Source organism: Xiphophorus couchianus, chromosome 13 (genome assembly GCF_001444195.1).
Source record: "Xiphophorus couchianus chromosome 13, X_couchianus-1.0, whole genome shotgun sequence".
Lineage (NCBI taxonomy): Eukaryota > Metazoa > Chordata > Actinopteri > Cyprinodontiformes > Poeciliidae > Xiphophorus > Xiphophorus couchianus.
The window spans coordinates 9425567-9448048 of NC_040240.1; the positions used below are offsets into that span (position 1 = coordinate 9425567).

At 37.0% G+C, this 22482-nt stretch overlaps 3 protein-coding genes across 4 annotated transcripts; 1 reads left to right on the forward strand and 2 right to left on the reverse strand.

The window, feature by feature from the left end:
- The first annotated feature begins 85 nt into the window (after nucleotides 1-85).
- On the forward strand, nucleotides 86-2911 carry bet1 (Bet1 golgi vesicular membrane trafficking protein). Its single transcript, XM_028036322.1, has 4 exons — nucleotides 86-268; nucleotides 449-555; nucleotides 648-704; nucleotides 2227-2911. The coding sequence occupies exons 1-4, from the start codon at nucleotides 250-252 to the stop codon at nucleotides 2380-2382; spliced, it is 339 nt and encodes a 112-aa protein (XP_027892123.1). The 5' UTR covers nucleotides 86-249; the 3' UTR covers nucleotides 2383-2911.
- On the reverse strand, nucleotides 2802-20719 carry LOC114156101 (probable acyl-CoA dehydrogenase 6). 2 transcript variants are annotated; one of them, XM_028036320.1, is made up of 9 exons: nucleotides 20481-20719; nucleotides 15702-15822; nucleotides 9225-9354; nucleotides 7808-7914; nucleotides 6839-7006; nucleotides 6436-6609; nucleotides 5091-5252; nucleotides 3666-3816; nucleotides 2802-3311 (listed from the first exon to the last, which is right to left on the reverse strand). In XM_028036320.1, the coding sequence occupies exons 1-9, from the start codon at nucleotides 20679-20681 to the stop codon at nucleotides 3221-3223; spliced, it is 1305 nt and encodes a 434-aa protein (XP_027892121.1). In that variant the 5' UTR covers nucleotides 20682-20719; the 3' UTR covers nucleotides 2802-3220. The 2 variants fall into 2 exon arrangements, with proteins under 2 accessions (XP_027892121.1, XP_027892122.1); XM_028036321.1 differs by lacking the exons at nucleotides 2802-3311; nucleotides 3666-3816 and adding an exon at nucleotides 3950-4981.
- Nucleotides 20720-21263: 544 nt separating this feature from the next.
- gngt1 (guanine nucleotide binding protein (G protein), gamma transducing activity polypeptide 1) lies at nucleotides 21264-22186 on the reverse strand. The gene is made up of 3 exons (XM_028035311.1): nucleotides 22115-22186; nucleotides 21878-21976; nucleotides 21264-21736 (listed from the first exon to the last, which is right to left on the reverse strand). The coding sequence occupies exons 2-3, from the start codon at nucleotides 21971-21973 to the stop codon at nucleotides 21611-21613; spliced, it is 222 nt and encodes a 73-aa protein (XP_027891112.1). The 5' UTR covers nucleotides 21974-21976; nucleotides 22115-22186; the 3' UTR covers nucleotides 21264-21610.
- Between the last annotated feature and the right edge of the window lie 296 nt (nucleotides 22187-22482).

Consider the following 22482-nt stretch of genomic DNA (forward strand, 5'->3'; position numbering starts at 1 on the left):
TTATTATTATTATTATTATTGCGTAGGCGTAGTAACCACAGCATTTCATGTTTCTGCGAAAAGCTCCTTTTCTTTGAAAAATTCGCCCTCGTCGGCCACCGTATGATGTCGTGGCGTTTATTACGGAGGCAAGTCGGCATCATAACTATCAGGCTACGGTTTAGTTTCGCTTCCAACCATATTTAGCCTCCACCATTTTCATCCACACCTCAAATTGATTTCGGAAATTATTAATTTCAGTGGGTCGAGATGAGGCGCGCCGGACTGGGTAGGAAAAAACAACAATTATACCTGACGGTTTATGAGTTCACGCTTAGCATGTTTGCTAATTAGCTAACGTGTTTACCTCCTACTGTCGTGAACTCTTGTTTTAGGTTTTTGTTTTTCACCTAACGGGAGCACAGGGCTAATGATAAACCTTATTGATGGCATTTATTTTCCCCTGCAGGTGAAGGAAGCTCTGGACAGTATGTAGCCAGCGGCTACAGTGTGCATGAGGAGGAAAATGAGCATCTTCAGGAGGGACTGAGGAACAAAGTCAAAGCCCTGGCGAGTGTAAGTGTGTATGGACACAAATCAGAACCTAAAATGATTAGTAGAATTACTATTTAATTGTTCACATGTTGCCAATATTACTGTCTTAACAGCTGTCAATTGAAATCGGAAACGAAGTGAAGAACCAGAATAAAATGTTGGACGAAATGGTGAGTTTCACTTGGTCATTTTGTTTACGCTTCCTCTACATATAAAAGCCAGCAAGTATTTTCTCCCGTTTCCAAGTTAAATGGTAAAAAAAAAAAATAAACACCTTCTCTTCCTGTATTTTAATTTTAGAGCACAGTAAACTGGGTTTAGCTTCAGACTGGCATCTGGGAGTTGACCAGGCTTCTTTTTTTTTTGTGCAAGTTTTTGCTTATTCTATATTCAATTTCTAAAAAAGCTGAAGGGGTGTGAAGACTACACAACCTTGATCCATCCCTCCTATTGAAATAGCAGCTCTATTTCAAAACTTCTATTTCTTGCAAATGTATTGGAAACAGCGAGACATGTGCAACTCGAGTTCTGATTAAATAAACAGTAGACTCCCAAAAGGAGCCAATTTGGCTTTAATATCATAGTACAGATATGATACTATATCTGTACTATGATACAGATATAGTATCATATGTATATATATATATATATATACATGTTTTATATCTGTGTTTTTTACAGATATAAAACCGCTGAATGATATTTTGCTTTAGGAGACTTTAATACTGTTGACTTTAGACCTCACAGCTGCTTTTGATGTTATTCACTGTATTTTAATCTCAAGCAGTGCAACATGACGTGCACAGTGTATTTTGAATACATTGCCCTAACAATATCATTAAGTAAAATGTTATTTTATAATGCAATACTTGTCAGGAGTACATACTTCACATGCTGAAGCAATAGTCAGCATGTTGGATGGAGATAAGGTGTGAAAATGTCAATGCTGATGTCATAATCACAATATGCTAATATGCCACTGCATGTTTTGTACCAGAACAATTTAGGTCTTTACCTTTACAAAAGTTCATCTCTTTACCTCTCACCAAACATACACTTTTGTGGAGTTCACCAAGGCTCCACTCTTGGGCCAATTTTGTTCTCTGATTTTGTGGACTACATTGTAAGAAAATATACAATCTTCTGTCATAGCTGCATAGCTATGAAAGCAGTCATACAGTCTTATCTTATAGACAAGACCCAGGTGTATTTGCAATGAAGTGGAATCATTCACTTTAAAAACAGTTTCACTTATGTAACCATTAAGACTTGAGGTCTTTAAATGTTCCCAGTTTCAGGGAGGAAAAATGTATGTAATTATATTTGGACCCAGTGATAATTTCAACAAACCTCATACATTGAATCTCTGTTGAGAAAAAGACCATTATACTAAAAATCAAGACTTGAGTCTGACTTTTAATTCTGAATAAATTTAAACTAAGCTTTTGTCAAAGATGGAACAATATGTTTCAAAGATTTCAAAAGGTTGGTCCGTACGTTGTATGCCAGCTTTATTGTAACCGTTTTGTTCACTGCCTCTGTTTGTTACTGCATTGATTTAAAATGTTACTACTTTTATGGTGTTGTGTATTAAAATTTTATATCCCTATAAGGTAAAAATTGTAGTAAATGTCTGTTTCTGTTGCGCTTTCGTTTGATTCCAACTTTTAACTCCTTTGTTCCCCTCTGCAGGACTCGGACTTTGACTCGACGGGCGGGTTGCTCGGCGCCACCATCGGTCGAGTCAAGCAGCTGTCCAGAGGCAGCCAGACCAAACTGCTGTGCTACATGCTGCTCTTCTGCCTCTTTGTCTTCTTTGTTCTCTACTGGTTTATCAAGTTGAGATGATAAGAGCTTCCGCTTGGACTTGGACCTTTGGTTCCACATCGTTTAGTTCCTGTCTGATGCATTTCTAAACTAGACCGACCCAATGGTGATAATGCAGAGGCGAGGAGTAAAAATACACGATTCGATGATATGTGCTCAGTGTCTGAGCCGCGAAAGAACGCGATTCTAACTGGAAAAAGTACAAACCGGTTCATTTATGTGAAAAAGACTTAATGATAAATGAGCTGAAATATTTTGTACTCCTCAAGCCATGCTAGTATTTGTCTATGACTCAGAACTGCCTACTCTACAGTGACATATTAGGATTTAACAGGTAATGACACTGTTATGAACAAAAATGCAATTAGGGGAAAGATGATTTCATAGCAAACGGCACATGTTAGAAGTAATTTCTGATTGTAAAGAACACCTCGAAGATGCAATTTGAAAGAGTTTATGTTAAAGAATCAGGAGATTTATGAGAGCAATATCTTTGCTTCAGATTACATGTAAAAATGTTACTGTAAATAAACACATTTTATGTTCTGAACATTTCCGTGTGCTCCATTATCACATAATGGTTGTCATGGCGATCTGCATGAATTTATCAATGTGTAAAAATGCAAGTTTTATACATGTTTATTAGCTTTTTTTCTACAAAAATAAGGCAAATCTTTACAATTAGTTAAAATTACAAAGGAAAACTTGAGAGCTTAAGTGTCTGATGAGAACGAGCAGACAAAAGTAAGTCTCCACTGCTAAAATTGTAAATATGTTAGAATTGCACTTCAGTGTTTAATGATTTAGCAACACATTCAGGACGGATGCGAAGTCGGTCCGAGAGAAACCGTCGATGAGATCACTTCCTGGGCAGCGTGTCCATGTATTTGCAAATGATTCCCAGCATGACCTCATCAGCTCCTGCACCAATCGACATCAATCTGGAATCCCTGCACAAAATAAGATCTAAATAAGCATAAAACATTTTTTTTTTTGGCAATTATTTACGTTTCTAGGAATGCCAGTTTTTGCATCCCTGAAAGTTAGGATGCTATAAAATTTCTAATCATTACAAATCATTAAGCCTTAAGAAGTACGTGGTGATGGCAAGCATCATTAAAACCCTAGCACACATCTTTAGCAGTGAATGCACACAGCGGATTAAATTAATACTCGTCGCTTCGCCACAGTAGAACTTGCAGATGTCTCGTTCGGGTTCCATCTGCTCAGTTTATTAAGACGTATCTAAACAGGTAAAGTAAACAGAGAACCGAAGGAGAAATAAGCACAGATGTGTTGCTAACCTGTAAAATCTGCTGACTGGCACATCACTGGTGAAGCCCATCCCGCCCCAGTACTGCAGACAGCTGTCGCTCAGTTCTCTCGCAAGGCGGCCGCCCTTTAACTTGGCCATAGAAGCCAGCTTGGTCACATCATTACCTTTAATGTACATTGCTGAAAAAGATATATTTTAAAAAAGTTTTTAAATCAAAGACAAATGTGTGGAAGAGTATAAAATTGAAGGAGATGTTAAACAAATATGCTTCAGAGTCAACAGTGATTGGCTCTGACTCTTGATTTTTTCCCCCCCCTCATTCAAGCTTTTTGTCCTGAGCGACAGACTGATGCTTTTATTGTAAGAAGCCCGGAAAAGGCTGTGAGTGAGCTGCGTTCTTTCCTCTTTCACTATTTGGTTGGTTGGGTGTATAATTATGCAACTTGTGCCAAACAGGTGCAGAGGCTTTGACTCACGGAGAGCAGATTGTAAACTGGTACCACTGTGATACATTCATTCTAAGCTTCAGACCACTGGTAGACAAAGACAGTGGCTTAGTCCTGGACTCCTGCCTGACGGGTGTCTGAGCCATGGAGGTAAATATGTGACAGGTGCCACATATTCATAAAAATACTGCAAGAATTCTGAGGAAACAGCACCATACTGCCGGTGTGTCCTGATTCTGAGCGTACTGGGTGTAGATATGGAGAAATGGCCGATTCTGTCTTTGATGTAATAAAAAAAACGAAACCAGGCTAACAGCTCTTTTCCTGGATAAAAGAAAACATTTCTGAAACGAGTCCATGTCTGACAGCAGTTCACGTACCGTAATAGATTTACTCTTCTTCTTTTTTTTTAACAAAAGATCAAGAAATGAAAATTGTTTTTATGTTCTTCTAATAAAACATCAATTTTCTTCAGAGTAGGTAAGATATTGAAGTAAGACCAGTTTGACGAATTAAATGTTATGAATTATTTCTGTGCCATCATTTCAAACTAACATCAACCTGTGATGAACCTGTGGCACACCTGCATCATCTTTGACGATGTGGTCGATGAGCGTACACTGTTAGTGACTACTTTTTAATAAGCTGGAGACACAACCACACCTCCTTCATGAAACACCTCTGCATAAGATGCTTCTGTGCGTCAGACCTCCTCTTCCTCATCTAAACCTACCATCTGTCACATTCTTCATGTTTGGACTGATTAGCACTGACCGTATATGAAAAGAAGGAAAGAGAAAGAGAGAAGAGGACAAGGTGACTGGTTGTTTTTCTTCCCGGATTCAGTTTTACTGCAGAACATGTCAGCATTTTCTTTTCTTTACTGCCTGAACCAGGCCTAAGAGAGAACAGAGGTGTTAGGATGTAACTCACACCCTCGAGCGAACAATGACCTTTTCTTTTTTTTCTTCTTTTTTCTTTTCCCCAGCTTCATAAAGTGACTGTACCTGTAGCGCGGTACAGGAGGGAGCGGAGCAACTCGACTTCCGTCTGAAGCTCGGCCAGCCTGAAGTGAACTGCCTGGTGATAGAGGACGGGCTGCTGGAAGACCTTCCTCTGCCGTGTGTAATTGATGGTTTCCTGAATGACGCTGTCCATTGTGGTGACAACTGGAGAAAATTGAGAGAAAAAAAAGAAAGGTGATGTCGAATTGTTTTTGGTTTCCTCATCGTTGAGTGTCACATTCATTTCAGGCTTTTAATTACTTATTGAACTCTCCCTTTTTCACAGTGAAATGATTATGCAACTAGCAACTTCTGGGACTTTTAAAGCAAGCACTTGGCTCACAAGGTTTAATTTTCCAAACATTTTCACTATTTTCTGGTTAAATGTACCTTAGCAACTCACAGAGAACCAAGATAATGTTGTTTTGATACAATTTTCAAGTAATATATTGATAATGGCACAATAATGCAAATACACCGGCTCAAAAATCAATAAGCTTACATTTTTTTAAAGAAAATTTCACACTACAACTGGAAGATATTCTAAATATCCAAAATAAAACACAACTAAAGTAAAAAAGGGGAAACACATATACAACTGAGACCATAAATAAAATGGATTATTAAGTCTAAAAACAAAATCGCCATTGAAAAAATAATCATCAGAATGAAAATGATCAAGTTCATTTTATTTATCTTTTGAAGAATTGATTGTTTATTGCGACAGGCTTAAATATTAGTGAGTTTTTGTAGAAAATGGAGCATTTTGTAGGTTAGAAATAATTTTCATTAAAATCTTAACTTACATGATTCAAGTTTTTAACACTTAGATTGTATCTTTTGTTTTAAGTGCGCCCTAAAAAGAAAATGGTTGAAACAAAATATTACAACCCAAATACAGTACAGACCAAAAGTTTGGACACACAGTTGTGTCCAAACTTTTGGTCTGTACTGTATATGAAGACGTTGATGATGGGGAAATTGAAACTTTTCTGCTGATATACTGATTTGCAGCACTGCGAGTTGAGCAAGTTGTCAGACAGACGGCTGTGCAACCATCCTTTTCACTAAAGGCATTCTGGTTTGCTTCATTTCGAAAAAGCTTCTTAAAAATCCTGCCAGGAAAACACTGAGTCAGACTTCTTTCACAAAATCAAACTATTTTAAGAATGATTTGGAGCTTAAACTGTGTGACCCGAACTCCCTTTTTTTTAAAACCCTAATTAAACCCTTCCCCCAAAAAACAAAGAAGACGATGGAATGAAGGGGAAAAACAAGAGAAACAGAAAGCTAGGGAAAGATGAAATGTTTTGATTGGCTTTTACTCGGGAAAGAACGCTACACTCACTATTGGCCACGGCCCAGAGCCTTTCTTCCTGGAACTGAAGCATCTGATAAGTGAAGCCCATGCCTTCCTGGCCGATGACGTTCTTGCAGGGTACGTGGACATCATCGAAGAAAACTTCGGCTGTGTCCGATGACCACATGCCGATTTTATTAATCTTCCGGGCAACGTGTACTCCTTTTGGGGGAGAACACAAGAAATACAGGAAATTCATATGTGCTCAAAACAAATATTATGAAATAATTACTGCCAGTTAAGAAAACAACGGTGAAAACGGAACCAAATTTAAAGTTTAAGGTTTGGTTCTTAACGTATATCATCATCAAACTACATTAATCACCTGTACAAGGTGTTTAGTGTTGCAAAATTTATAAAATGAATATGAATATGACATCTTTGACTCTACCTGGCAGGTTCATGGGTAAACAGATGAGAGATTTGTTCTTGTGTGGGGGTCCATCGCTGGTGTTGGCGAGGAGACACATCCAGTCAGCCTGTGTACCACTGGTTGTCCACATCTTTCCTCCATTTATCACATATTCATCCCCTTTTCTCACTGCCTTCGTCTTAATACCTGCATTAAAAGAGCAGTTGAGTGTGGATAAAGGGTCAAAGAAATTGAAATTTGGGAATTCTGCTTAGTCTAAGGAGAGGTGAGGACAGTGTGAACAATAACCCTAACTAAACCAAAGAAGGAATTAAAGATGATGAATTCTAAAGATATCTTGATTCGATCCTAAATATCTGCTCATAGTAAAAATACTTTTTAGGAGCATTGAAAGAGGGACTGTACTGGCAGCTGCAGTTTACGGCCTGTGTGTCGTGTGACTTGCTCTGCATGTTGTGCTCCCTAAACATGTGTGGTGGTAAACAGGTCAAACAGTGAACAGGAGAACAACCTTTCTGTCAATTTTGTCTACCCATAGTGACACTGGAACCGCATTGAAATATGTTACAAGCTCAATTATCAAGGAGTCATATCAAAACAGAGAGTAAGCATGCTAACATTAGCCTAGCACTTAAGCTAACTGCCTCACATGAAGGGAATCAACAGCAGGGGCAAGACTTGATTTAAACACTGTAAAAAGTAAATAAAATACCTTTTATTTATTTTAAAGGTTCTCAAGACCCCACACCTGCTGATTAGTAACCCCAACTTACTTTGCGAACCACTGGACTATATATTACTAATGATATGTATGTTGTTAATTTTACTACACTTTAAAGCTATTTAATATTTCAAGAATATATATAACATTGATTTAGTTGAAGTATTACACTAGGAATCGATGTTGCCAAATGCTTATTTTTAGCCGTTACTCGAAATGGTGTTTTCGAACATGTTCTGATCATTTACATTCCTTTGAATACGTACTTGAGACGTCGGAGCCAGCTCCAACCTCACTCACACCAAGACAGGCCACTTTGTCCCCCATAATGGAGGGAAGCAGGAACTCCTTTTTCAGCTCGTCTGAACCAAACCTGTGCAGTCACAAACAAATACAGAGACGCATAGGAAACCTACACAACCTGGTAGAGTTGCATGAGTATATTACATTGAATGATGACCAGACAAGTGGTAAAAAAAAAACAACTGTCAAACTGTGTTGTGTAAATGTGGTAAGACACATCCACAAATACAAGACTGCCAACATAGTTTGAAACAATTACTTTTCCAGGGGGACAGAAAGGAGGTCTCCTGAGGAACCGCTGCCCCCGATTGAGCAGCTCTCTTCATATATAAACCTTGTTTCAGGCGTAGGTTTCTTCTATGTCTTAATTAAGCTCCTGAGACTCTAATTGTATGTTCCCCCGAATTCTGTTTTGTGTCAACAGCAGCTGCTTCTCAGCAGGGACACTTCACATAACAAAGTCTAACTGGTTGGCAGATAGATGCCGCATCCAGCTCGTCTCAGACACAACACTATGGTCAGTGATGGGTAAAATAGGAAACATTTCAGCAGGAAATCCCCTGCAACCTGGCTATTTGCATAGATGTGAATATTTCCACAAAACACACACATGACAAAAGATCTATGATCTATGATCTTTTGTCATGGAAGCAAATCCAGAACCCAGGGAACCCAGTGGAACTTCCCCTGACCATGATGTTCCACCGATCCCCAAAATGTACTTCAGACAAAACTGTTAGTGTGTAATGAGAAGAGGACATATGTCACCTCAGAAGGATGAATCATTGTTCAAATTACAATGAAAATTTTACTACACTGCAATCGACTGTCTATGCCTCTTTATACAAATAAAAATACAGCTCTGGAAAAAACTTAAGAGGCCGCTTAAAATGATCAGCTTCTCTAATTTTACTTTTTATAGGTATATGGTTGAGTAAAATGAACATTGTTCTTTTATTCTATGAACTACTGACAACATGTCTCTGAAATTCCAAGCAAAGATTTTGTATTTATTTGCAAAAAATGGGAAATGGTCAAAATAACAAAAAAAAAAAAAAAAGATGCAGAGCTTTCAGCCCTCAAATGATGCAAAGAAAACAAGTTCATATTCATTTAGAAACAACAATGCTAATGTTTTAACTTCGGGAGAGTTCAGAAATCAACATTTGGTGGAAAAACCACGATGTTTTCAATGGGGTTCAGTGCAGTGGGCTCTTAAATTTTTCCAGAGCTGGATAAACCTTCTGAAACACAACTTATTGAAAAAACATTTTGTGAAAGGTTGGGAGCAAAAAAGCAAGAACAGTTTTTGGGACACATTTGACTGATTGCAATGTCATTTCAAAATAATAATTTCAACAGATATTATTAGAGGATTACCTGGCCAGAGCTGGAGTAGCCATGTCACTTTGCACGCCAATGGCCATGGGAATGCCTCCGCAGCGAATGCTGCCGAGCTCCTCTGCTACGGCAACACTATAGCTGAAGTCCAATCCCAAGCCTCCGTATTCTGCACAAGAGAAGAAAACAAACAAACTGAGTATTTCTGGCTTATCATAATATGCATTATTGCTGCTTTTTTTCTTTATTTATGAAAACTGAACAGGTGTAGAACCTTACCATTAAGAAAAACAAATCAGAAAGAGCTGCCTGCTTTGGAATAATATCCCAATCATCTTTTTCAAACACTTCAAAGTTGAAATCACATTCCCGACTTTAATCTTTGCTGTGTTTTCTGTGATAAAACCATCACACACAAAACACACTCAGGTCTCTGTACATAATCATTGTGAAGTGAGCTGTTACGGCAGTAACATGCACTCAGATTAATAACAGGATGTTATCCTTAATTGTGTTCTCTGTAATTACGTGTAAAAAGCAACACACTGTAGATAAGGGTCACTGTAATTTTTCTCTCTTTCCATCTCTTCTACTTGGTATACGAAACCTGATTTGATCCATTAGACGATATATTTGCAGCAAAATCCAAACTCACCCCCTCAAAATCTGGTGTCTACTTCTTCTGTTTTGACAGTGGAGAGATATTTACCAAGACCTCAGGTCCTTAATGGAGTTGAGCATTGCTTTTTAAACCCAAATTTTCTCATTTTAAACCCATCTCTTTACTTTTTCCTTTGTTTGCCCTTCATCATCTGTTGCCACACTTACTGTGAAATAAAGTTATTTGTCTGGAGGATATTGATGAAGCAGTCCAAACAGCAGAAGGTGTTGCCTAAAAAGTTCAGTTTCCATGGTAACGAAATGTTGCGCTGGCCAAGAGGTGTTGGTAGTTTGCTTTACTTTACATTTTAAACACTCACCACAACATCAGTCCTTCTTAAACTAGAAAATAGCCTCAAATTTCATGATGGATTTCTCTTAACCTGGTGCAGTAAATCTTCTGAAAATCCATATTTAAAACTAAAAAACTAAATATATGAAGATAAACACGTGTTCAAAGAGAGATAAGAAGGTTTACTTTATTAATATTGGAGGAGGATAAAACAATTGTCAAGAGAACTGTGATTTAATGATCGCAAGGTTGAGATTATAGCAAGTTTCTTCACGGGTCGGTCTTCCTAAAAAAAGTTTAAAAAATCAATTGGACAACTGCAACTGATCCAGAATACTGCTGCTCACATTCTCTGTAAATCCAATAAGATAAAGAGCATCACTCCATTTTTAATGTCCTTCCACTGACTCTCTGTAGCTCAAAGAACAGACTTTAAAATAGTTCTGTTAGTTTATAAATCACTGAACGGCTTTGAACTAAAATACATTAAAGATCTGCTGTTGTTGAAACAACCTTCCAGATCTCTCAGGTCTTCTGGTTCTGGTCTGCTCTGCATCCCCAGAGCCAGAACCAAACGTGGAGAAGCAGCATTCACTTGGTCCACTAATCTGGAACAAACTTCCAGAAAACTGCAAAACAGCTGAAACACCGAGAGCCTTTAAATCATGGCTAAAACCCCAGCTGTGTAGAGTTGCCATAATAACTTTGATCAATAATACATTTGATATGCGGCTCAAGAAGGAGAAAGGAGAGAAACTTTGGGAAAAATGGGATCATTTTATTGCCAAAGGTGTGTAACAGATAATGTTTGTGACTCCACATCACTCGTACAGACACCTGGGAGTTTTCCTTGTTGCTTACCTTTTGTGACTTTAAACAGTGAAATGTCTGTAACATTGTAATGTCCGTCACCTGCCCTAGCCCTCATGTTCGATTGTATGTTTAAAAATGGAATAAAAATAAAGTAAACTAAAATAAAATACATTTGATGTATATTTGCTGAATGATGGCAATTGATCAAATGTAATGTTTACTGCTGTTTCATTTTTTTTTTTACTGTACTGTATTTATAATAGAAACTCTCAACTGCTTTTGTTGCTGAAATGTGTTATACAAATAAACCACCTTTGACCTAACAGAACACTCTGATAAGCTGCCAATACGATTGGGATTGTCACTTTTTCTGTTTGGCCTACTTTTCCACTGATGGTTCCATGAGAGCGCTGCATAAATGCACCGCTGAGATGAAGCAGCCTATTTGATAATGGGCAGGTTTTATCTCTCTAGCAGCCTTTGAGTTTGAGCAGCGCCGACTGTCTGCAGCGAAGACGATAGATGACTTTTTAAATATTTCGCTGTCAATTTCATCAGTGGAAAAAGTCTCTAAAAATAAAATCACTTCAGCTTTCAGTCTGAGTAGATATAAAACTCAAACATGTTTTTGTTCCCAGCTGAACACAGAAATTTCACCTTCCGTAGAAAGTGAAAATAATGATTTTGTGCCTGGTCAAGCAAATGAGAGCCGACCATTACTCATTCTGGACAGATAACCTTCATGTGGTTGGAAGTAACAAGGTTTCACTTAGTTTTTTACTGACTACATATAAACGACAAAAGCAAGGGCTTATCGAATATAATTTAAAGGAAACTCACTACTCTGATTACCTGTCAGACTGGTAATAAGAAAAAGAGAAAGAGCAATCCTGTGGACCACTAAGGAGAGAGAATAAAAGCAATAGAGCCAAACAACTGGAGACACAAAGAAGTGGAGATAAAGTGAGATAAGTCAACAGAGGAGAGCTGGGTGTAGCCAAAACTAAGAGGAAACAGTTGCAGCTGTGCGGTGATAGGTCTCTGAGCACTGGAAGCCCTGCAGCGGCTGATGTGAGCAAAGATGGCACTAGGTTTACCCTGCTTTAAACAAAACAGCAGGCCGTCTGGTTCAGCCAGCGAGCAAAAGCAAAACAAACAGAGCTCGGTTGCACATGTCGACCCAAAACACATATGTCTCTCTGGAAAAGCAGCTGTTCCTCACCATAGGTTTATATAGGGTGGTGCTCCATATAAGATAGAAAGAAGTCAATCGTACTGATAAGGACAATATATAAAGGTTTTTTTTATTTATTTTAGCTGGTAATGATCAGACATTAGAAACATGAGTATATATAGCTAATTGAACTGTCATATTTTGAAAGTTAAATATACAGTACAGACCAAAAGTTTATATATTTTTTTTATTTTTATTTTTGTTAACCTTGAATAAAAATATAAAAGATTTTTGCACACATTTAGATGCGAGTCCACAAATTGCACATGTAGAGATGGGAATTTTTGTAGATTATTTTGATTTTTGCAAAACTCAAATCTCAATTAGAGGTTCTTCATTTAAACATTTGCATTTAAAAAAAAACTCAAAGTGAAAATGTGGAAGCTGCCAGGGCGTATCTGTCAAATAGAGGATATGGCCATTTCCATGCTATAATCTGCAGATTTCCTCGTTCTCAAAGCAGAGGAAAACAGGCAGCGAGCCGAGGGTCATCTTTGGCTTCTCCCTCAACGTGGGGAGCGTAAGAAAAACTTCCTGTCCTGCGTGTTTTGACCAGTAGTGTTGAGTGGAAAGCTAGGTACAAGCTTCATCACTGAGGCACACTGGAAGGCTCCCAACATTATAAACAGATGCCAAAAAAGATAAGATTATGAAAACATGATTGAGCAAATAAGCCACATTTTTTAAAATCTTTTTCCCCCCAATTTGTTCCATCTTTTTAAAGTGTCCATCACCTACTGTGAGGTTTAGCAAGTCCGTGAGTAAGATCTCTCCGTCTCATTTGAGGAGTTCTTTATAATTTCAACTTTGTACATAATGATTTGCAAATTCAATACTCTGTGAAGCTCAAACATTTAAAGAAATCACAGAAGTATGAGCTTGGCATGTAATTTGATTGGTCCACAGCATTGCATTGTTCCAAAAACAGATTAACCTTTTAAAGTAAGACTTGTTACCAGAATTGTATTCTCAATGGTAGTGATATTTTATGGGACAAAACCATAAAATAACACCAAATAGTACTTGTACAATAACTTTTGTCCATTATATATGTTTTTCTAATCTTTTTCCTAATCAAGAAGATATGTACTGTTCTCCATGATTTGTTTGTTTCTGCTTATTGAACTAGTTTCAATAGAAAATTGTGGGTTGTTTTTGGTGGCCAATGGGACCAACTGTAAGAAGCAGAGGCGGGTTAATAAATCAGTCTACAGACAGATTAGGGCTGATATTTGTTTTTTTTGTACTATTGTTATATCCACCATTGGCCTTGCCTGAGTAGATCCAGCTGACAACCAATGAGGAACATCTATTGGTGTGAAGGTAGAAACCATTAGGGAAGAGCCATTATATGCTCTTTTAATATGTCATGACATTAATAGAACAATAAAAAACTTTCTGGGCTTTTGTGGATGAAAAGACTTTGAAAAAATGTTGTTTTAACTGGAAGCTTTTTCTGCATGTTTAGAATATTCCTAAAGTCAATAATCAAATTTTAATTTTCAAGATATTGGATCAATCTGAGTGAGTTAATGTAAAAGTCTTTTGACTAGTTTGTAAAAGTCCAGTTCATTTACCATTTATTGAACAAACATGCTTTTGAACAGAGTAAGTCATGCGCTTTTGTGATTCTACTCCATGAATCACTTCTCTATTACACCAGTTCATAAATCCCTACTCCCACTCAATTAATCCGCCTTTCAAAATCAATTAATTCAGTGTAGCATTCCGTAAATGTGCTTGATTGGTCATCAGCATTGCACTGAGCAGCAATAATAAACATCATGTTACTCAAACTGTAGGCTTCTTTTAATAGCTATATTCCAATCTTCATCCTGAGGAACTATGAAACTTTACTGAGTAAAAATGGTCTAAAAACAACAAAAATTTCAATGTTCTGTTTTAAAGAATTCTCCTGAACTTAATTTTTACACTAACATATTGACAGTGATATGGTACATCTCTCCTATAGTCTACCACTGGGCAGATCCTCCTTTCTAATCTTCTCAACTAATGCCTAATGCTCCTGCGCTCAGCACATTTTAATTCCTTCGTCCTCCCTCCTCTCCGACCTACAGACTCTCCATGCTATCTTCTCTTCAGAACTCACTATCCAACACTGTCCATGAGATACTTTGTTCTTTTCTGCATCAAAGGCCGTGACTTATGCTGCCATCTTCTCCCAGACATAAGGATAAGAAAAAGGTGAAAGTTATTATGAGACATCAGTCTGTTACGGCAGGAACAAAAAAAAAAAAAAAAAACACTGAAACAAGTCTGCTTATAGTTAGCCACACATTCAGAAGTTTTGATTCATCTAAATCATAAGCAGTGGTCTTTTACTGTCCTAATCCCATTCTCTCCTCCATCTAAGACATAACCACACTGCATACACAAGTGGAAATGGTTTATATAACATGCAGAAGCAGGTGTTTTAAATTGTGACAGAGACATTTAGATAAAAACTGAATCCAGGGGTGCCACGTTGGCGCAGGGGCAAAGCACGACCCACGTATTAAGGCCTTAGTCCTCGTGGCGGTGGTCAGAGGTTCGATTCCCGGCCTGGCGACATTTGCCGCATGTCGTCCCCCTCTCTCATTACCCTTTTTCCTGGCAAACTACTTTCAAATAAAGGCCACTAGAGCCAACAAAACTTTTTTCTTTAAAAACTGAATCCAACTCTTCTGAATCGAGGACCTGCATGTAAATTGTAATCTTTGACTGATGGGTTTTCCGATCTGTGTTTTTGGGCTCAAGATGTTATCATTCAAAGCAACGTCTGAGCTTTGACCAGGATTTTCCAGGCTTCCGACATGTTACGGATTTATCAAGGGAGGTTTTGAAACAGAGTCACAAACAGAATCTGTACAGAGCATTTATCATGTCGACTGAGACATAGATGATTAATCTGGTTTCGTGTTTGTAGAGCTCTCCAAATTAAATTCACAGGGATACAAATGGACTGAGTTCTGTGCCAAAGATTCCTTTTACATACTTGACATGAAATAGATGGGATTTTTTTTTACTAATCATTCTTTTTTTTTTTTAATAAAGGTTCAGCATCCTGTCTAGCTCTGCGAAATATGTTCAAGAATGGCAGTTATCCTAAAAAAAATGGTTGTCTTCAACAGCTACGATGTTGAGTGCTCCAGATCCCAACCCAGCATTAAAAGCTTGTACTTAGACCTTTTAATGATATTAAAACCCATATTTGTCAAACAACTGCAATTTCCATTCACATTCCAAACAAAATAAAAATAAAAATTTTGTAAATAGGTTTTATCATGCTCCATGATAAGAAAAATTCCTATTATTTTGGTGGTTTTGAAATCATGATTATTGGTCTTCATTACTTAACGTCTCCTGTTACTAACTTCTTGATCTAGAGCTGTTTTCCTTTGACACTTCAATAAAAAAATATCCTACACTCATAAAGACATTTTTGATATATTAGCATCAAAACAAGTATTTATTTTAGAACTCTAAATACTCAGTGTTACTACTACTGCCAACTTACCAACTGGTTTGTTCACTCCAAGAAAGCCTGCATTTCCCAGTATCTTGAAGACTTTGTGGGCTGGAAAAGTCCCTTCTGCTTCCCACTGATCCACATAAGGGTTAATCTCCTGGTCGATGAGCTGCAGCACAAATAACAATCCAGAAGAATAATCTTGGACATGTGTTTCACTCTGTGTTACATTATGCATTAAGTCTGAACAGTTTTTCCAAGTAACTAGAGTGCTATTTGTACATAATTTGCAGGATCTTTCTGCATAAAAATGTTTTATTTCATCCATTTAGCTAAAAGTGATTGACACTCCACAGAAAATACCACAAGAAAAACATGCATCGTTATTTTTAATCAAGCTTTCTGTGTGGCATATTTCTGTTCTCAAGCCTGCCTTTTAACACTAACAGAGACAAGTTGCTGCATATCAGCAAAAGCTGCCTGCAGAAATGGTTCTGTGGGAGTCTTCAACCATAAATAAGTACTGGGAAAATGGGGATGTCATGGCATTTGAAAATGGCGACGTTGAAGGCTAATATCTGTACTTTAGAGCTGATTGTGTCTGAGGCCAATCATTTTCTTGACGTTCAGCAGATCTGAATTCACCCAGTTACAGTAAAAAACATTTTAATGTGTTTTTCACAGAATTGTTATATGTAGAAGGGGCAATTGTAATCTTAATAATTCAGCTCAGTACGCACAGTTAAGAATTTATATTGAAAATTATATTAGTCAAATTCCATCTGCATGAACAGTGAATCTGCTGAAACCACAAAGCATAGGTTGCAGCTTCTAGAAAAATAAAGAAGCAACTAAAAGCATCAAGGAGCAACTATCCTTTTAGCCTTACAAGCTGACGAGTATTTTATTTTAACAAATAAAATGCTAAAATAAAATGTTAAAAAACATTTGATGTGATACATATTTTTTTTAACATTTTATTCTAGCACAAATAAAGGTTCAAGTTAATCTGGATGGGTAATAAATAATTATTTGAAAATAAAGAACACTATAGGTAATAACATTGGTATGTAGAAACTGGCCTGAATACCAGTACTATGTTATATTAATATTGTCCAAAATTATGGCTTCAAAACAGGAAAAATATTTGTTTGTACCATAATTAAATGCTACAGATGTGTAAGAATAACAAGAGTATTTCATAAGGAAAAATATTTTTAAAAATCGCCTTACACCACACATTGTGGATCAACTAGCTGAAAGAAGGTTCCTAAACTTTCTCTGGCTAAAAAGAAATATAAATTAGGCTGTTTGGAAATATTTACAGCTGCAAAAAATGCAGATAGTTACAGTATGGTACCCAAAGGAGGAACACCCATCACAATTATAAAGATAGAACTGTTTCTGGCAAAGCAGGGGACTGTAGGCTTGGTGCTTGAGCGGATGACAAAAAAAAAAAATCATTTACAAAAAAGAGACACATAAAACTTTCTTTTTGTTAAAGAAAATAACTTATAAAAATCAAACTAATTATTTACCCTGTAGGCTAGCTAACCCACTAGAATCCGAAATTGTAAAAAATAAACCAAATAACTTTATTTCCATGTTTTAATAAATCCTTATCAACACCTCCAGACAGCAGTCAGCATTTTTATCAAAACTGCAAAATGTGCCTACAGTCATTTATTACTGCCAAAACATACAGATGCCAAACCAGCAAATCGCAGTTAGACCACAAGAAAAGAACAAATTGTGAAGGAATATAAAAAACAAAACAAAAAGAAAAACACAGGTAACCCCCTCGTTTAACTTGCACTCCATGTTCAAAGTTCAGATCCTGAGGAGGAAAAGGGAGGAACGGCTAGCTGCTGGAAATCCAAACAGAAAGGTCATCAGGGAGTAATCCTAGATGTCCTTTCCTAATGTCCTCAAAAAAGTCATTTTGCTCATTTCGTGCTACATAGCTGGGAGATTTCACATGTGTGAGCTGTCTCTTAGTAATATGTGGTCAGCAACGTGGCATTGCGAAGCATTTCAGCATGCTGTTTGGAAAGTCGATGCTTTTCACTGGACAAAATATTCTGGATATGACAAAATTAGGCAGGATTTTCCCATTAAAAAATATTTTTACAGTACGGCTGGACATTTAGGGATTTTGGAGGATATGTGTAAGATATCCTAATTAGCATAGCAAGAACATACTTGTGACAAAATAATTTAGAAGTAATCTGAAACACTTATTTTATGTATTTTTTTAAAAACGCATTCATTTTTATCTTAAATATATTTATATACCACATATATTAATATTGTCAAATATGTTTTAACCAATTATTATCTTATTATTAGTTACTAAGAATGGATTGGTATGCAATGATGACTGTCACAAAATTCTACAATGAGACCTAAATGCTTTCATTGAAAACAAAACCAATAAATATACTTTCTTCTGTTAAAAAATGTGCAATTTTTATATCATTTTGGTTTCAAAGGGCTTAATGAGCAGGATATATATTTTTTGCTCTTTGTACTTAGCCTACCGCCGGCTGTTTTACAGTGTAGGTCAGTTTTAAAACTCTGCTGCCCTAATTAGAGTGATAAATGGTGAACTTATTGATAAGCTGCAGGAAATTTTTAGCTGCATCCAAGCAAAGCAACACATGACTAAGTGCTTCCGAATAATGTCAGGGGAATTTGTTGTTCATCTTTCATCACAGCAGCTGCTTTGTTAAGAATCCCAGCTCTGCCCAGTTCCTGGACATGTTCAGGGCTATGAAAGCTCATGGTTTAATGTTTATGTCAGATTTCCTGGCACTCTGACTGTAACCTTCAGCATTGACCGGGGATTTCCTACAACAATAATCGTAAGTAATTTATAAACGCACTAGTCTATAGTAACTTTTTTAAATAAAGCATTCTTACTCAAAGTCCCCTTCCTGCATTGCCATCATATTGTTCTGGATTTCCTTTTTCCCATTTACATACTTCCCAGTATCCCCAGTGCTAGACTATTTTCAGCCTTCTGAAATTCTTTAATAAAAGAAAGAGGAAGAATGAACCTTTATTGTCTGACTAATAAAGCTTTAGTCAGACAAAAAAAACTTCCCTTGACTTTATGCCAGATTTCTGCTTCCTTCCCCCTGGGTCTCCTGTTGCTATTATTGAAGTCCATTTCCATTTTTTGTCTGGTAAAATAAATCTAAAAAGACTCACGTTGATTACTAGTTGTCGACCTATTTCTTTAGAAAAATAATTAGCAATAATAATGTGTCAGAAAGTATAGGCGCATCTTGAACAATTATAAAAGTCACAAAAGGCTGATTTAATATGCAGAATTAAATTACACTGAACTGTGTGTGGCTCTATTCCTGTTTGGATTCCTAATAAATATAAAAAATCATAACTAACTGTTGAACTAAAATAAACTTATTAAACTGAGCTCCTATTAGTGGATAAAATTTATAGCTGGAAAGCCCAATTTGCAGACAATATGATCAGATTAAAGAAATTCACTTTATTTTATGACATCCATTGTTGACATGAAACCTTTTATCAAAGACATCCCGTCCTTATCTGAAAAAGTTGGATATGGAAAAACACCAAAACATCATCCGACTGGGCCTCAAATCTTTACGTTATAAAAACAAAAGTCTCTTTGCATCCAAACTACTTAGCTTGCCTTTTAAATTGTAATTAAAATGTCAATTCAAGTTAGCATATAAGGCAAATAGCCAAGTGTAGGAGTAATCACACAGATGTGCCAAATATAAATAAACATTCTGTTTGGCGTATCATATTTGACGCCCTCAACATTCAGACCTCAACCATTCCCATGATTGCCTGCATGTTTCATGTCATGTTCTGGAAATATAAAGACATAGGATTAAACATGCAGGAGTTAGAGGACAGGTAGATATATATAGTATAAGACAGCAGCAGCAGCGTAGCTGAAACCAAGACGAGGGTCATGAGAAGCGGCTGTCAGACTGTAACTGTAATGAAGAGTGAAGCTGGTTCAGTTGTGGATAAACAATCACTCCAGGGTGTCGGGTTAGAACAGCTGATATATATGTTCAGTTATATATGTTGAGTTAGTGAAAGAAGAGAATGTCCAAGTCCAGAATTGAGCTTTACTTGTTTTTAATTAGCTCTGGAGGTTCAGCCATACATATAACGGCACGTGTGTGTGTGTGTGTGGGTGTGTGTGTGTGTGTGGGTGTGTGTGTGTGTGTGGTTTCCTATAAAGATAAACAAATACAAATTATGAGAATTTGTCTGTAAACCCTTTCACAAATAAACTTAATTTCCACAAATGAACAAATGTGTTAATGTCTGACTATGAGAATGTAAATAATAATTATACATAAATAGTAATAATAAACCCTGCAAATAATAGTGTCACACGATAAAACATACAAGAGAAATAATTAACAGTCTTTTGTACAGTAACCGTGTTTGTTGAACTGTGCAGCCTCCGTGTTGCTCCTTCCTCAACTCAGAAATACGCACACGTACTTGTTAAACTACCTTCAGACAGCAATGAGACAATATTTAGCCGAGGGAGTTTTGTATCTCTGCAGTGAAGGACAGTGAGGCTGCAAATATGAACACAATCAAGCAATGGAGGAATCAAAACAAGCTAACTTTGACCTCTCACCTAGTTTTTGGCTTTAGTTTTATTTGCTTTTAACGCTTTTTGTGTTGAACAAGTTGATTAAACACTTAACGGTCACATCCAAAGTAGTCAAACTATTATGTCAGCGTTGACTTGCTACCTGTCCTTTAGGTTAACTGTGATACAATGAGGATGTTAGCAAACCTGCGTACCTTCCTGAGGGCCTCCTTCAACGCAAAGTGCTCTTGTGTGTAGATTAAATGGTCCTCCGCGATCTCTGCGGGCTTGGGCGATACAGACTGAGAGGACACATGCTTGGAAAGCAAGCGAGCACCTGAAAAAGAGGCGAATTTGTACAAATTGCGGCTGCAGATCAGCATCTTTACGCGCAGAGCTCCTTCACGTAGCGCCATCACTGTTGACGTTCAGCAATTTGCGCATGCGCAAATTGGTTTGTGTGTACAAAGCTGTTAGTGGGAAACAGTGAAAGAGTTCAGTGAACAAAAAAGTACTTGTAATCTATCTTTGTGCCGAAATTCATAACTTAAGGAAATATTCCTTCATATTTATTCATATATATATTCTATATTCGATATATACGTAGAAAACAGATTTTTTTTAAAAATAGTTTATCTATCTATCTATCTATCTATCTATCTATCTATCTATCTATCTATCTATCTATCTATCTATCTATCTATCTATCTATCTATCTATCTATCTAATAAATCACAGAATACTGTAATTTATGTGTCCTTAGATTTGAACTTAAAAAAAATTATGCACTACAGAAAAAAATACAAGTTAGTTATGTTTTTACTGTCCAGGAATAATACCATCATTAGCTAAACAATGACATATACATTTCTTGTAATGTATATTTGCAAAAAGTTAATGTATGTAATGTCCACGATGCTGATAGCGTTATGACAAATCTGTTACACATCTCCTACTGTTGAACTTGAAAAACCCCAAAGGTAATCACAGAGACAGTCTGAGTTATCAACATGCACGTTTAATGACAGTTGCTTCAGTGCATGAAACAACACACAGACCCATTTACTCAGACTATATACATCACATGAGAGGGAAGCATTGTTGTTGGAACTCGTGCAGAACAAAATCTCTTATTTATTGCATCTGTTCAAAGGGTGAAATTGTAAGGCTACAAATCTGCCCCCCAAAAAATGGTGAATTCATTTACAGGGTAGCTCGTGCAGTTGTATAACTCCTGTCTTTACTGTGTCCTTCTAGTCTTCTCAGTCTGCAAATCCACTTTACGAGGGGAGGGAGAATGTCCTTGGGTACTAATCTGAGATAGGAAAAGCTCCTCAGGTCCATTTCAGCAGATGACACAGCCACCTTTCTCCTTGAAGGGGTTCTTCTCCTCTGAAATGCCTTTGACGAGGGTGTCCTCCTCCACTCCAGCCTGAATGTACTCCTTGATTTCCTCACAGCATTTAGATGTCTAAAATAGTCAGACAGGTATGTGGAAATGTGAGTTTAGGAAATTTTTCCTAGTAAATCAATTGCAAACTTCTTTGTTTAGATTAAAATCATTATCATGCAGAAATTATAAGTAGAAATGATAGGGGTAAGAAAAACCTACCAACCACCTCTCAAGCTTTACTTCAATTTTGAGTTGGTTTACTTCCATCACAGCCTTATCCTTGTCCGTCAGGTCCTCCACATTTATGACTGGCATTCTCTGTAAAAAAAAAAAAAAAAAAAAGTTCAGCCAACGTGATGCTCACTCAACATGACAAACACGAGATCTTGGCTTGAGGATTCTCAGTAACATTTCAACTATAGCACAAGTCTACCTGTAGAAAAAGAGGGTACTCACCAATGCTCACAGGAAGCGGTCCTTCACCACCAAAATCCTACTGAAGAATCCCTCTCCTCTCCCTCAATCTGGGTTATAAAGTAATCTGCACCAGCATTTCTAATCTGCTAATCTGATTAAAACAAGGGCCCACTGAATGATCATGTCCGTTATTCTGGAACAGCATCAAAGAAGGAGAGGATTCCTCACAGGTGTTTGTTTGACCAGTCTTGACTTGGAAGCATTTTAATCTGTAAACTGTTTATTACAGACTGAATCAAAATTTGAGCTTGTTTGACCAAAGGTTCCTCAGAGTCAGATATATGGGGTAGTGGGTGGTGTTTATGTATTAGGTCATTTTGATAAGACGGCTAATCTGTATTTAGCCT